The sequence below is a fragment of the Lycorma delicatula genome, chromosome 8 (genome assembly GCF_047948215.1).
Source record: "Lycorma delicatula isolate Av1 chromosome 8, ASM4794821v1, whole genome shotgun sequence".
In the NCBI taxonomy this organism is placed as follows: domain Eukaryota; kingdom Metazoa; phylum Arthropoda; class Insecta; order Hemiptera; family Fulgoridae; genus Lycorma; species Lycorma delicatula.
In genome coordinates this window covers 86,107,708-86,122,855 of record NC_134462.1, presented here as the reverse complement: position 1 = coordinate 86,122,855, position 15,148 = coordinate 86,107,708, and the positions used below count along the sequence as shown (strand labels likewise).

At 24.2% G+C, this 15,148-nt stretch overlaps 1 protein-coding gene across 3 annotated transcripts in view; it reads right to left on the bottom strand.

Moving 5' to 3' along the window:
• LOC142328833 (uncharacterized) overlaps window positions 1-14,948 on the bottom strand; it is a 45,194-nt gene extending 30,246 nt beyond the window's left edge. For all 3 annotated transcript variants that reach the window (XM_075372915.1, XM_075372916.1, XM_075372917.1), the window contains exon 1: window positions 14,890-14,948. In XM_075372915.1, coding sequence (XP_075229030.1) covers window positions 14,890-14,944 — 55 coding nt within the window. In that variant the 5' untranslated portion in view covers window positions 14,945-14,948. The remainder of the gene's footprint in view (window positions 1-14,889) is intronic.
• Between the last annotated feature and the right edge of the window lie 200 nt (window positions 14,949-15,148).

The following is a 15,148-nucleotide window of genomic DNA, read 5'->3' as shown; positions in this document are numbered from 1 at the left end:
TTAATGACAGAGCTATCAATGTCGCTTAAAATTAGAAAATAAATTTATGAAAGGAAGATTAGTATTGGATATTTAAAAATATTTTTCATTAAAATTATTAAAAAATAAACAATTTTTCAGAATGTAAATCTGTAATCCTTTGCCAAGGGCTGAATTTTGAATCTTAACATAAACTGTACATGAATTATACACATCACTGAAAAATAAGTTCATTTAGAGAACTAAAGGAAAACCATGCGTAGCCAAAACATGACAGCAAAAATAATTGTTAGCACGTCAAAAGATTTAAAAAGCATTTTAAATTAATAACAATCTGGATAAGAAAAGAGTAGTAAGTTGATAAAATAACCTCATATTATGTCACTTAATTTCAGAATTTAAAATGATTTTATTACTAATAACACAAAAGAAACAAAAATTTATAAATACTAAATCATACCACGGTTAAATAAAATCTTTGATGCTTATGTAAGCTGTTTTTTTTTTTTTAATATGAATAACTGATAAAGAAATTATAATCAAAGGAAGGTTATGTATATCCAGTGTTCTTAATAATAAGTAAGATATGATCAATATTTAAAAAAAATATTTTAACAATTATTCATTGTATTTTTACATCCATTTTCATAAAAAAATACAGCTAATTAATATAAAAATAATAATATTAAATTGTTTTATTAGAATAAAATATAAAAATTCTAATAAAACAAATAATTAAAATAAAATAATAAAGTAAAAATTACAAAATGCTATCAAATTAAAATTTATATGTATATTAAAATATATTAATAAGATACAATGAGTATTATTATAAGTTATTAAAGATAATTAGAAAAATAAATAAATTACATCAAGGTTATGATGCAATAAAAATAATGTTTCTTCTTATAAATAAAATAGAAAGATTACTGAAATTGAAATCAGCTATTGAATGATTTCATAAAGAATGTGCTATACAATTAACAATATTACACATTGTGAATATTATAATATTACTTGTCATATATGTTTAATATTAGCTAATAAAAGACTATTTATACATACAGAATCACCTGATACATTCATAATTTTCATATGTATAGTTATAATTTGCTGTTACATAAAGCTTATCCGATCTTAATGAGGTGTACTAAACGAACAATAATGGGGCAAATGGCTAGTTTCTTTCCACAGAAGAAGAATACATAATCAAATAATGTTGATTCAAGTATAAAAGTATTTATGAGTCTAGAATGAAATAATAGAATTATTAGAATTAGAATAAAACAGGAGCACTGTTGCCATACAGTAAGCCTGTAGGATGCATTTTAAAACTTCATCGGTTTAGTTTTAAAATCAAATAAAGAAAATTATGGTAATTTGATTATATCACTAACTTAATAAAAAATCATATATAAAACCTACACATGTATATACTTGTATTCTCACCGTACCACTTTTTTCTCAGAGAAAAATAGAAAAAAATGAATGTTTAACTAAATGAAATAAAAAATTAACTAATCAATAATGAACAAAATCTCAATTATAATCAATGTACTGAAAAAAAATACATAAATATTTACATATTATTGCATTTAATTTTTAGTGAATTGACTGATACACACTCATGTTTTTGTTATTATAATCTTGCCAACAGCAAGGATTACTATGAATTCTTATTAGAGATTTTAAGTTTATTATTTTCTAGTATGGTACAATTACACAATTATTCATAATCTGATCTCAATATAATTTTAATACTACTATTATGTATCTCATATTATATTTAACTACAGCTTCTTCGGCTAGTAACACGGTTCACAGACAAATTTTGGATAAACTCTTAGAAAAAAAAATAATAATAACACATTAACAACACATAAATTGAAACTAATACTTATTAGAATATGAAAAAAGTCATCAAACTGAAACAGGTTTTTTTGAAAAATGCCAACTTTTCATTAGAAATAAAAACCTGGACCTTTGGGTCTAACGCTTTATACTAGAAAAATTTAAAATCTATATCATTAAATTATCTAATAAATAGAAAATAAAAAAGATATCATCAAATCAAAATGAAAACAAAAAAAATTCATAAAAGCAAATAGGTACATATGAAAATATGTTTACCAATATGATTTTATAATTATAATATCATAGAAATAAATAAAAATAATATCTACATGCTATAAATATAATTTATAATTCTCATTTCATATAATTAAAAATGTTACTTGTACAACACATTATGAATATAAGTAATCTTTTGAATAAGAAAAATGATGTAGCTGCCTTATTTATAAGCTAATGGTACAGAAGAAAATATTATATATAAAACAAATGCAGTATTTCCTTAAATTTCCTTTATAAATAAACAAAATAAGTGCTATATGATTTTAATTTCATAATTTGAGGGAGACAATATTTATTTTAATAACAAGCAAATTTCTTTACAAACTGAGGAATAAAAAATAAGAACTTTAAGAAATTTTTAATAAAAAATGTAAAAAGTAGCTGATATAAAAGTCATTGTCATCTAAACATAAAATTCTAAAAACAAACTATGGCACAAAAATGGCAAACAAAACAGATGATTTTTGTTTAAAAATTCAAAATGATAATACATTATATTAAAAATACATAAAATAAGTATTCTCTATGAAGAGACTTTTTATCTATTCATGAATACAGTATTAATATTTATTATTAATAATGAGAAAAAATAACCAACATAATCATTACCAAGGTTGGTAACACTGAACTGGATTCCCTCCATACTGATATATTATAAAATTCTCATGAATAATAATGATTAAATAAAATAAACCGCCTACACAAATTTATTGTAATATAAGTTAAATAAAAATCAAATTAACTGTGTCGCATTTTAAAATATTTTTGTTTTTAATGGCAAGTATATTATTTATTAAAAAATAACATTTACAATTTATTCAGTCAATAAAAAACCACATACTAAATCAATAAGTCTTAAAAATAAACTTAAAGCTACTAAATGTTTTACTATTCTAAAAATAATAACAATATTAATATCATAAAATCGAAGTAAGAGAGATGTATTATAGATTATATTTTTAGTAGTTAATCAAATTAATTAATACAAAATAAATAAACACAGTGAAACCTCTTTGCAAAACCACCTGGTCACTAAAAGACTATGTTATTTCATAGTCAAAGTAAATAAATTAATCTAAATTTCAGTACCTCTAAGGCTTTTTACAGATATGTCTTCTTCAAGAAACACTAATGACTTTCCTGTTAAGAAAACTCTTCAACAAGCTCTTGGTAGAGAAAAACCGTGGTCTATAATGGTATATATTGAAAGTACTGTATTTGCTCCATAACACTGAATAATATTACTAACATTTAATTATAAATTAAGAAATTTTTTATTGATGGACTCAGATTTCAAATAAAAAAAAGAAATATTGATTACTTAGAAATTATAAGAAACAAAAATGATTTTTTAAAAATTTATTTCTACAATAAAATTATATGTCATTAAAATTAATAATATACCATGAATTGAAAAAATTATATGCATTACATATCGGGAAGAATAAAATTTTTAAACAATTATAAGAAAAATAGTTATAATTTTTTTTTTTTTGGGAAGTTTCTCCCAACTCAAAAAAAGAATCCCAACTAGTTTCAAAGTTGTGTTTGGCTGTAAAGTAACAACTGATTTAAAACCAATTGATTGTTAGAAAAAAATCATGTTGATATAAAAAAAAATTGGAACGATTACAACAGCTGAACACAAAAATTATTTTTTCTTCAATAAAATTACATTAAAAAAATACTCTCAACAAAAGAAAGACAACTGGTGCTTATAATATTGAAAAAAGGGACTTAACAACGATGTTACACTGAGAAGAAGGGCTTGGAAATAAAATGTCCGAGAACTGATTTAAATTACAATTAATATACCGGTATGTAAAAAGGATTTTCTTAATAAAGATTATGAAACATTTTATTACTATCAGTAAAAAAAGAAATTGAGGCTAGTGTGAGATATATATGATGTGTTATTCAAATAATTTATGCAATTACATGGTTTTGTCCTAGATCATCCGTCCAGTATAAGATGTCCAATGTTGATCTTCATCAGTCCAATGTAAGTGAAAGGCTTCCAATAATAGAGTACTCAAAGCACAAGCTGGTATATTTATGAAAATTCTAATAACTTCATCAAAACAAGAATTTAAATACATTGCCACAACTGTAATTTAAAAGTACCTCATTATTTATTTTTTAAATAAATGCATGTAGTTTATTAGATACATCAGTCTAATTACAAGAAGGTAATTAAAATAATGTAAATTATTTTATTTTTAACTGTTGATTTTATTTATTACTTTAGTTAGCTTGTCACTCACTACTACTACCATGTCTTTGTTCCAATGTCATTTAATAAACCAAATAAAATAAGTAAATATTTCATTTAACAATATACTTAATAAAAATCACTAAAAGAACATTTTCAATGGAAATCCAAGTGGTTTTTTAAAGAGTTTTTCACTGCACTTTCAATTTTCAAATCTAAATATAATAAAATACCAGTAATCCTAATTGTAAAAGAAAAAGAGAAGAAATTAAATAAAATAAATTTTCCATAATTAATTATTGGCAATTAACTAGAATGAATTATTATAATATAGGAATAAAAGTAAAAATGTAATATCGGAGTAAGATATCTAGCTCAGCTACATAAGTTATATATATTATACACATATAAGCTGATTAAAGAATATCAACTCCAGAGCTATTACAATTATTGTTAAATAATAGCAAACAGAACAAAAAATTATAGTAATAATTACATTACATTTTAAAAGTATGGTAATGTAAATAAAAGTTATATATCATTTAATAAGAAATTATAAATGCTTAACATAGTCAAAAATAATGAATTAAAAGAAAAACAAAATCACAAAAAAGTTATTACAATTATTTTTTAAAACTATTAACTAATTATATTATTAACTAAAATATAAAGGCACAGTATAAAAAAAAAGGTTATTATTTAATTCCTAATGAAATAATCGACTGACAATATTTTCTAGTAATAATAAATATAAATAACACAACTGAAATTAACCAAGTATATACATTACACCTTAAAATGGAATGTCATAATAAAAAACATATTTATTTTAAATTTTAAATATTAAACAAAACAGAAGAGAAAAATGTTTTTAATTTTTCTAAAAACATTGGTCATCACAAAAATCAATTTCCATATCCAAAATTTAATTTAATTAAACTGCAATCTAACCTAACTTAATAAGAAAAAATTAAGAGAATTAACTAAATAATAATTTAATATTATTATTCATTTTACATTAATATAATATTTATCATTTAACATCACCTGGTTATAATTAATACATTTTGGGATTATTTAATAAAAGTAATAATATTAACAATAACGAATAATTTAATATGCTTTACAGCAGAAATTAAATAATAAATAGAGACTAACATTAATAAACAATATTAAATTAAAATCTCTTTGCAATTGTTATTTTTATTAATATTAAACTGAAATATTCAAGTATAAAAATGATTAAAATATCGTAATTTTATAATAAATGTAATTAAGCATAAAAAGAATACACATCGTAATGGTGGATATGTGTATATATATGTCGCAGGTGAATTGAAAAATCAGGCTTATTGCAATATGCCCGGATAATTGGAAATTAGAAATATAATCTAACCAAACTTAACCTACAATTGCTTTGCTTGCTAGTTAGCAAAGTGAGAATAAGTTAAATTTGGTTAGATTATATTTATAATTATAAGCAATAACACAAATATTATAATTAATTTTCCAATTGCTCAGGTACATTGCAGTAAGTCTGATTTTTCAATTCATCTAAGATATATATATATAATTTGTATATCATTAATTCATTCATTTGTATATATAAAAAAAATTGAATATTCACACATAATGTGAATATAAAAAGAAAAATAATATTATTAGAAGTATATATTATTTTATTTGGAACAATAAAATTTTAAACTGTTTTATACTTATTTACCCCATTTTTTTTTTTTGTTAAGGCAGGAAAATTGCATTTTATATCTTATTGCACTTTTTAATATCAACTTATAAGCATCAATAGGATATTAATAGTACATTATTATTATTATTATTATTATTATTATTTTCTTAACGCATAATAACCACCAACTACACCAAAAGAAACAACTTTAGTAGTCAAATATAATTATCATAAATAGAGCCAAGACTGTAGGCTTTATTCTGAATCATAAAAATTAATATTTAAAAATATTTAAACTACTTCATACAAAGAGATTTTTCTAATATATTTAAAACAATTATTTAATTATTAATTAATAATCTTAAATCTAAATTATTCAAGCAAAAAATAAAAAATACTGATAAAAACTTCAACGTCAAATGAAATTTTAAAAATAAAAATATTTATAAAAATTATCATAACATTAACGTTTAATTTATCAATAAAGATTACAGTACTCAGTCTCATATCAAAAACAGTAAAAAAAAAACCAAAAAAAAAACAGTTATTGTCTTTAAGATGTATTACTGTAAAAGATATATTACAAATCATTAGTATCTTGTAAAAGATATTACAAAATATACATATACCTCAAAAAGCTGCCAAAAAAATAACATAAACCAAATGCACAGAACTTACTTAATTTGAAGTGTAAAACAAGAACATATTGAGCAATGATTATATACATTTTTAAAAGTGAAAACCAGATTTTAATTGATATCATAACACCTATACCTCAAAGTCATTTCAAATTTTTTTATTAAATTTATTCCAACATGCAAATAGTTAAGACTATTATTTAATTTAATGAAATAAGAAGTAACATATATTTAAAAAAATATTTTCAGTCAAACAAATAAAATTATCAACACTGAAATTGAGATGTACAGTAGTAAAAAGATCTTTCCTTTTTCACTAAATTTTTTTTTGATGTGATAAAATTTGTGACATATAGATTAAATTATAAAATAATATTTATTTGTTGTTACAAATGAATATATGTACTTATTGTTTTTATATTTTTAAGTTGTACTGACTACAGATCATTAGCAATTACATTGGCGGTGATTTGTTATTAATTTTCTGAACTCTAACAGGGAATCAAACTTGAGAGACCTGATGCGAAAAACAATTTTTTTAAAGACATACGAAAAACAATTTTTTTTAAAAATTATGTAACATTAGTAAATAACAAAACTGTACCTGTATTTGTTTGATTATTTTGCTAATAAAACCGCAATACAATAAAACTGATCTATTATTGAATTAATGTTACATAATAATGCAGTGAATTAACAGCAACAAGTAATTATGGTCAGTTTTTTAAAAAAAGTAAAAATAAAATTTGAAAAATAAGTTTTTTCTGGAATTATTTTGAAATACATAATTTCACAATATAGAAACAGTACTGCAAAATTTTAAATATACAATCTTAAAAGTAAAAACCATTAATTAATTGATATACTTGAAAAATATTATCAGTAAATTAAAAAGTGAACATTAATGATTAAACAAACAGAATACCATAACTAATTAAATAAATTGGTACAACTGCTATCATAATCAAATATTTTAATAAGAATTGTCACTCAATGCCATACCATGATACACAAAGGTTTTAATTTAAAATTAAAAGCATGTTAAGCTGGAATAGTAAATGAATAATTTGTGATTTTAAATTGCTGATAATGAAGTGATATCTTTGAAAACACTACAATAGGTAAGTGTTCTTACTATAATTGACTATCTGGTAATATCATTACTATAATTAATTAAATTATATTATTCAATACAGTGGCTGATAAAATGTTTGGAAAAAATATATATATTTAAAAAAAAGAAAAATTTAAAACATTGAAATTCTTCTCTTTAGGAAACATAGAAATAGTTAAACGTTATTAAGTTTTATAAGTTAGAAAGGGGAACACAGCTCAGTTGGTTATGCTTTGTTAAATGGGAAGAGTGATAGATCAAAAAGCATCACAAATTTTACTTTATGAATATCCCCTATATAAATATAAAAAAATAAATAAGTAAGAATAACTGAAAGATATTAGTCATCATATAATACAAATAAATCAACTGTCATTGAATTATTCATTTATTCTAACAATAAAACAATAAATCAAGTATTAATTAATTATTAATAGGAATAATAAAATATATGACTTGCATTTAATGTTAATAAAAATAGTATAACAATTAAATATTTAAAAAATTATTATTAAACTGTTAGTGCATCTGGTTTATTCCTTTTATTTTTATTTTAACTACTCATTATCGACTTGTAGAGCATTAATATTGCTATTATAATAGACAATAGCATCCTCCTTAACTTGAGATTGGTATCTGCTATTATTATTATTATTATTATTATTGTTGTTGTTGTTATTACAAGGAGGTGACGGTGGAGAGGGGTTATTATTTTTATTATTACTATTATTATTGTTATTACAATTATTAGCATCAAAATAAAGTGATACGATGCTATGTTTTTTACAAAAAGCCCACCACCAACGGAATCCTGAAAGTCCATTAAAAGAAAATTCAGGATCCCGTCTTTTTTTAAGTTTTTCAACGAATTCAATTATATCCTGAAGTGATTTTCTTGTACGACGATTATAAGGTGATAAAGAAATTTCACAGCAGAATTCAAGTACAGCCGATTCCTCTTCAAATGTTAAACCAGCTTCTTCTAACACCATCATCCTTCTTGTTTTACCTAAAATATTATCATACAAGGTACCTTTAGGTATACCAAAACGTGCAGAAGCTTGTGTAAAACGCATTTTCTGTGTTACAACTGCTTGAATCGCTTCTTTCAATTGAGCTTGCGTCCAAGTAGGAGCTTTCATTTTCAGAAGAGAAGTACAACCATCTGCATGATATAAAAACAACAAATCTACACATTTAAAATGCACACAAATAAAAACAAACAACACAAAACTGAAAAAATAAAAATTAAAAAGCTCCCAGATAATACAGAATAAAATAAATAAACATAAACGTGCACAAAACACATAAAAACACAAATGTTTCATGCTTAACTTAGTAGGAAAATTATAAAAAAGAAACAAATCAAACTGTTAATTACATATACTATTAACTTGAGATAAAGAAAGAAATTATAGATTTGTCAGATTTTAGTTTTTGCTTGGTTAAAAAAAAAACAACTGAAATATTATTACAGTCAAGTAATATTCTTGTTACTCATTATTTCTACTGCTATATAGTTATCTTCAGTTCATTACACTAATAAAATAAAAGGCAAATACGATGCACAATTTCTCTGTTCACAGTTTTACTACATCTTTAAAAATTTGTTACAATGACAAATTCTCAATTCTGGTGAAGGGGTAGGGAATTTAAGGGAAATTCTCATACTCATTTATAAAACCAATTTATTTTGCAAGTAATAGGGTACTAGCCATTTTTTTAAATTAGAAATTGATTTATACAAAAAATTAAAACCTATCATCAAAGCACAGCAAAAACAAATTTGTAATAATTTTTTTGGCATACTTAATAAAAAAAGAAAACTCAAAAATTTACTAATAATTTTATGATTATTTTTATTAATAGTATTAGTTTTTATATTTTATCATTTTAAATATATCTCATTTTTCATTTGGGGAATAAATAATTGGTTTCCACAGTCTCAGTTCTAACACTTATTTTTTCTAAATAATCATATAACCAATGGTTACTGTCACGATTAATCAGAAAAAAATTGAGACAAATTATTGTACTACAACTGTCAATTGCTATTTGTTTTAAAAGTAAATACTATATTTATTTAGGTAATTAATGACAGACTTTTCATTATGCTAAAATAGATTGTTTTATAACTGTATGTGTTAAATACTTGTACTTCAACAAAAACTAATTTAGAAAAAAAATTTTTATTAACAGCAAAAAACCCTATTCCTTTGAATAACATGTACAATTTATTCAACGATATAATTGTAAATTTGAAAATAATTAATAATAAATATTATAATACTCTATAAAAATGACAGTATAATAAATGAAAGAGAAAAAGTACTTCGCTACAAAAATTAAATAAAAATATAAATGTAATCATGATAAGTATATTAAATAAACAAAGCTGATCTAGAAATAATAATCTAAAAAAAGTCTCTTCAGCAACGAATGAGCCATGTTTTAATTTAATTTAAACGAAAAAATATATATATAAATAAAATAAATAATCCCATTTGGGAATCGAATCTGTACAGCCCAGTTTTGTTACTATTCAGTTAATAACATGAACTGACTAGGCAGTAATTTCATGGAAAAAAAAACAGTGTATAGGTTTACTGCATTGAATACCCTCGAGGAATACTTAGAGGTCTCCGTATCCCACTAAATTAAATTTAAAATTCAGTTTATTGTAGACGGGACATAACAGTGCTATCATGTATTGGTTTATATTGCTTATAAAATAAATGAAATCACGATATTTGAAAAATGTATAAAAAAATTACTAACACACTTAAAAATTAATAATTAAAAAAACTAACTTTTAACTGAATTATAAATCAAAATTACTTAGGGAATGGCTTTAAATACAGTATTACTAACTTAATTTACTTAAGTGTAATGCACTCAAAAAATGAGCAATTGGTTAAAATGTATGGGCATTTATACAATAATTCATTGAAGGTTCAACTGATCATCTAATTAAAGATAATAATCTATATTAAAAAATACCTCTGCATTACAATTTTAGAGAACAATATAAAAATCCACAGAACAATGTCACAAAGGATCAAGTGATTGAGAATAAGGAAAAGAAATGATAACAAGAAAAAAGTGAATCTACAGGACATGAAAACGACAAAAATATCAACTCAAAATATCAAACTCAAAAGAGTCCTGTACGGCTCACTCAAGCTAGCAATAACTACACTGCTCATAATTCCATAAAGATCAGATTGTCTGATGGAACCAGCACGTTGACTACAAGCTTCAATAAATTGCCAAATATTAACAAAAGAAAAAGGTCCTGTATAAATGTAAATAACATATTAGATTTTCATAAGCAATTTTATTTTTGCTAACAATTAACAATGCAATTGCTAACCAAAAAAAAAAGATAATATTTGAAGTTTTTGCCGTAGAATCAACAATATGGCAAATTAATAACAAGTGAGCCTATATATGAACCTTTAAGGGGGTTTATCAAGTCATAAGCCCTTGCTTAGCTCTGTATTATATCACCTCAATCACCTGCCTACCATGATTGAGTGTCATCTGCAACTTCCAGAATTACCAAAACTGACAAATGCAGTATCAGTTATATTTAGGTGAGTAACAGGCTATTTTCCTGCTATTCAAATCTTGCCGTACGCCACAGAACAGGGATGAATGATACTTATTCACACCCATAACCCAACTGCCAATTTAAGTCCAGCACATCTGCGTGAAGCTAACACGTATCAACCGTCATTTTGCTAAGGCCAGTAGATTCTGTTGGAGGCAGACTTGGTCCGATACAAATAATATATTTTGAACAAGACTGTGCCTACATCATTTGCCTCCAGCCAACTAATTGTTTCACCAACAAAAAAATGACTACAGGGACCTTATTTAGCCAAGGGTTTGGCTTATACAGCCCATAAGCTAGACATTTGATAATGCAAGCCTCAAATCATTTGGATAATGCAACCTTCATCCCTGCACTGAGTAATGAGAATCTCACTGATCTTATGAGTCTAAATCTCAATTGATTAACTTCACTGAGAACTTTTAATCTATCTTCACCACACTGGGATTAACAGCAATCGGTAGTACCAAACACACTGGACAAGTTTCACTCACAAATCGACAGCCAAGCCACGAGATGCTCGAATTTGGTGCAAAGGATTGGTGGGTTCTGGGTGGGTTTGGTATTATCAAATTAGTACAAAAGGTGTTTTTATAAGTAAACTGTAATCTACAGTCAACAGATGAACTAATATGAAAGCCTATATCAGATGTAAATAATGATGTACACCAAACGATGTCCAAACAGTCATATGATTAATATTACTGATATAATAATAAGCTAACGCAATATGTTTTTAGGAGGCCCACACAAGAGGAGAAAGTGAATGATAGTAAAAGAAATAATAAAAAGTAAGAAGAAGCGGACAGCTGAAAGGAAGAGAAAGAGTGAGATAGAATAACAGGGTAGAGTTAGAGTTCATAGAAAAGGATAGAAATTTTGAGAGGGACGTAGGACTTGGCTACATAACTAAAAATAAACATTTTTGTTTAATTAAAACGCCACAAGAAATTAATTAAAACATTAAAAATTTCGCAGAGGTAATTAAATCTCTCGAATTAATAAGCTCCAGAAAAGATATTATATAGCAGTTTACAATTTATTTTATATAAGTTGAAAATTTAATTAATTTAGGAGGCTGGGTAGGGTGGCGCCCCGAGGAATGTGCCTCCTCACTCCCTCTGGCCTACCACTACCTGCTCTTCTAACTCCTCCTCCACTAACATCCCCTCCCACTTACCACTCCTGTACCAACCGTGGCTCACCTCATATAATTTATTATTAGTTTTATTATTAGGTTCTCCTTAAACTTCTCTCGGAACCGAGTGCTTATAAAATACAAAACAATTTATTCAGACCAAAGGCCACCCCACAAGAATAATGTAAAAAATAATAATAAAATAAATAAATAAATAAAATTTCAGTGTAAAATAAAAAAAAGTTATTGATCTTTTAAAATAGTAATATTTGTTAAAAAAACCCTTTAACTAATTAATAGTTTTTTTTTTTAATTAACTGATACGTATTACAATATATGGAAATTATTATTATTATTCAAATCCATTAGAAATAATTCATTTCATAAAAAAATTAACTACAGAGAAAAAAAATTGAATAGTAAAATAACTATAAATCTGGACATACACACACACACACACACACACACAGAGAGAGAGAGAAAGAAAGAAAGAAAGAAAGAAAGAAAGAAAGAAAGAAAGAGAGAGAGAGAGAGAGAGAGAGAGAGAGAGAGAGAGAGAGAGAGAGAGAGAGAGAGAGAGAGAGAGAGAGAGAGAGAGAGAGAGAGAGAGAGAGAGAGAGAGAGAGAAACAATAAAATTAATGATTATTTTGTAAAATACAAATTAAAAAAATTATTTAATTCAACATTACTAGTTACGTTTATCAATAAGAGTTCAACATTCTTTCATGTAAAACATAAACAAATAGATTGATAAAATGATTGAATAGAAAGAATTCAATATGATATAATACTTTAAATAAAAAAAAAAGAGCTAATGTTTGCCCATTTGGAAAAATTAAAAGATAAAATAAATCTGAAAGAATATTACAATAATAATTAAAGTCTACAAACGTAACTGTAACCAAATTGAAAAATTAGAACAAATTTAAAGAAAGATACGAAAGAATATTAAAATTATGTGTAATAGAAGTGAAATTTGCAAGGAATAAAATAACTTCACATTTTTTTCACATACGACAAACACATCATCCTTATCTTATAAAATACTCAAAATAGCTACTTTAGAAATTCCATTTCTCATAAGCAAAAACTTTTTTAAAGAATTTTTTTAAAAATATGTTACGATTTTCCAATGTTTATTTGGTTATAATATGGAAGTCTTCACATCACTATGGAATTTTCTTTAAGTGAGATCTAAAGACAACTAGCTGCAATAATAATACTACTTGTAGTAATAGTAATAATAAAATACACTTTTAAATTGTTATATCTCTATATCCCAGGTTAGGATATGTTGATAATTAGAACTTAAAAACGTAAAGATGGATGATTGAAGTACCAATAACGTCAAAGTATAAACACTATATAGATTTATTCAGAGTGATCTTAAATTGTCAATCTCCCGTGTGTAAAAGCAAGAAATAATTTTCTGCATCATTCTGACAATTATTATTATTGTTGAAAAAAAAAAATACATGAAATTGAAATTTGTATTAAATCCGTCATTTTCATTTTCATACATCAATTAATTGAAAGCATATTAATCTGAATTCATCCCAAAATTGTAAATAAAATTCTAACGATATTTAAATTTACAACCCCCTTTTCAGTGAAAAGTATGCAAAATAAATAAGCCGTAAGTTTAACCTTGAATTTGTAATACTGTAATTAGATGTATGTTAGGGAAAGTAGGTCAGTTACCCCACCCTAAAATTCAAAGTCACTTTTGTAGTAGTAAGTTACTAGCATTACAAAATATTCTGAATTGAATTAAGAAAGCTTATTTTACAATATCAAATTTATATTTTTATGTATTAAATAAATAAAGGATATTTTTTTTATTGCATTACAAAAAGGGAATGAAATTTTTTTGTGAAAATTGAATAAAAATTTCAAGGAGAATAGAGAATAGGAAAAGTAACATAAAGTTTAATAAATTCAAATCTCCCTCACGTCATTAAAAATTAACTTTTAGAAAAAAAATATATATATATATCTTAAAAGTATACCTAACATCAAAACTCATATATTATTAGTAATACCAAAGGGTAAAAAATTCAAACACAATTAATCTAAATAATAAATGGGGAAGAATATTGAACACTAACATTGAATGCTTTTATTTAAACTACGTGCACACTTTTATTTCGTTTTTTAAAAACCTTATTTTATTTATTTTTTGAATGTTTTAATATGGGAGAAATTAATTCAAAAAAAATATATATATAAATAATCATAAAAATATACAAAAATTTGTATGTAAAAAGAAAATGAAATGAATAGTACAACATATAACATGCGATATAAATATATATGTAAAAAAAAAGACGTTAATAATTAATTTATTATTAGCCAATTTATTGAACTTACCGGCCAAAGAGGATGTGGAGGCACCGAGCCAAGAAGCATGCGATGATTCTAACATCTTGGCCTGTAAGATAAAAAAATAAATAAATCATAAATATATTAATATGTGTTGTTATAATAATGATAAAATTCTTATTTTAAGTATAATTAACGGAAAACTTCTAAAAATCAGACATCTTTTAGTAACAATCTAACAGTATTTCAAATGTGTTAAATGTAGTTATTAACAAGAGACAAATATAAGAAATTAAATACATGATTG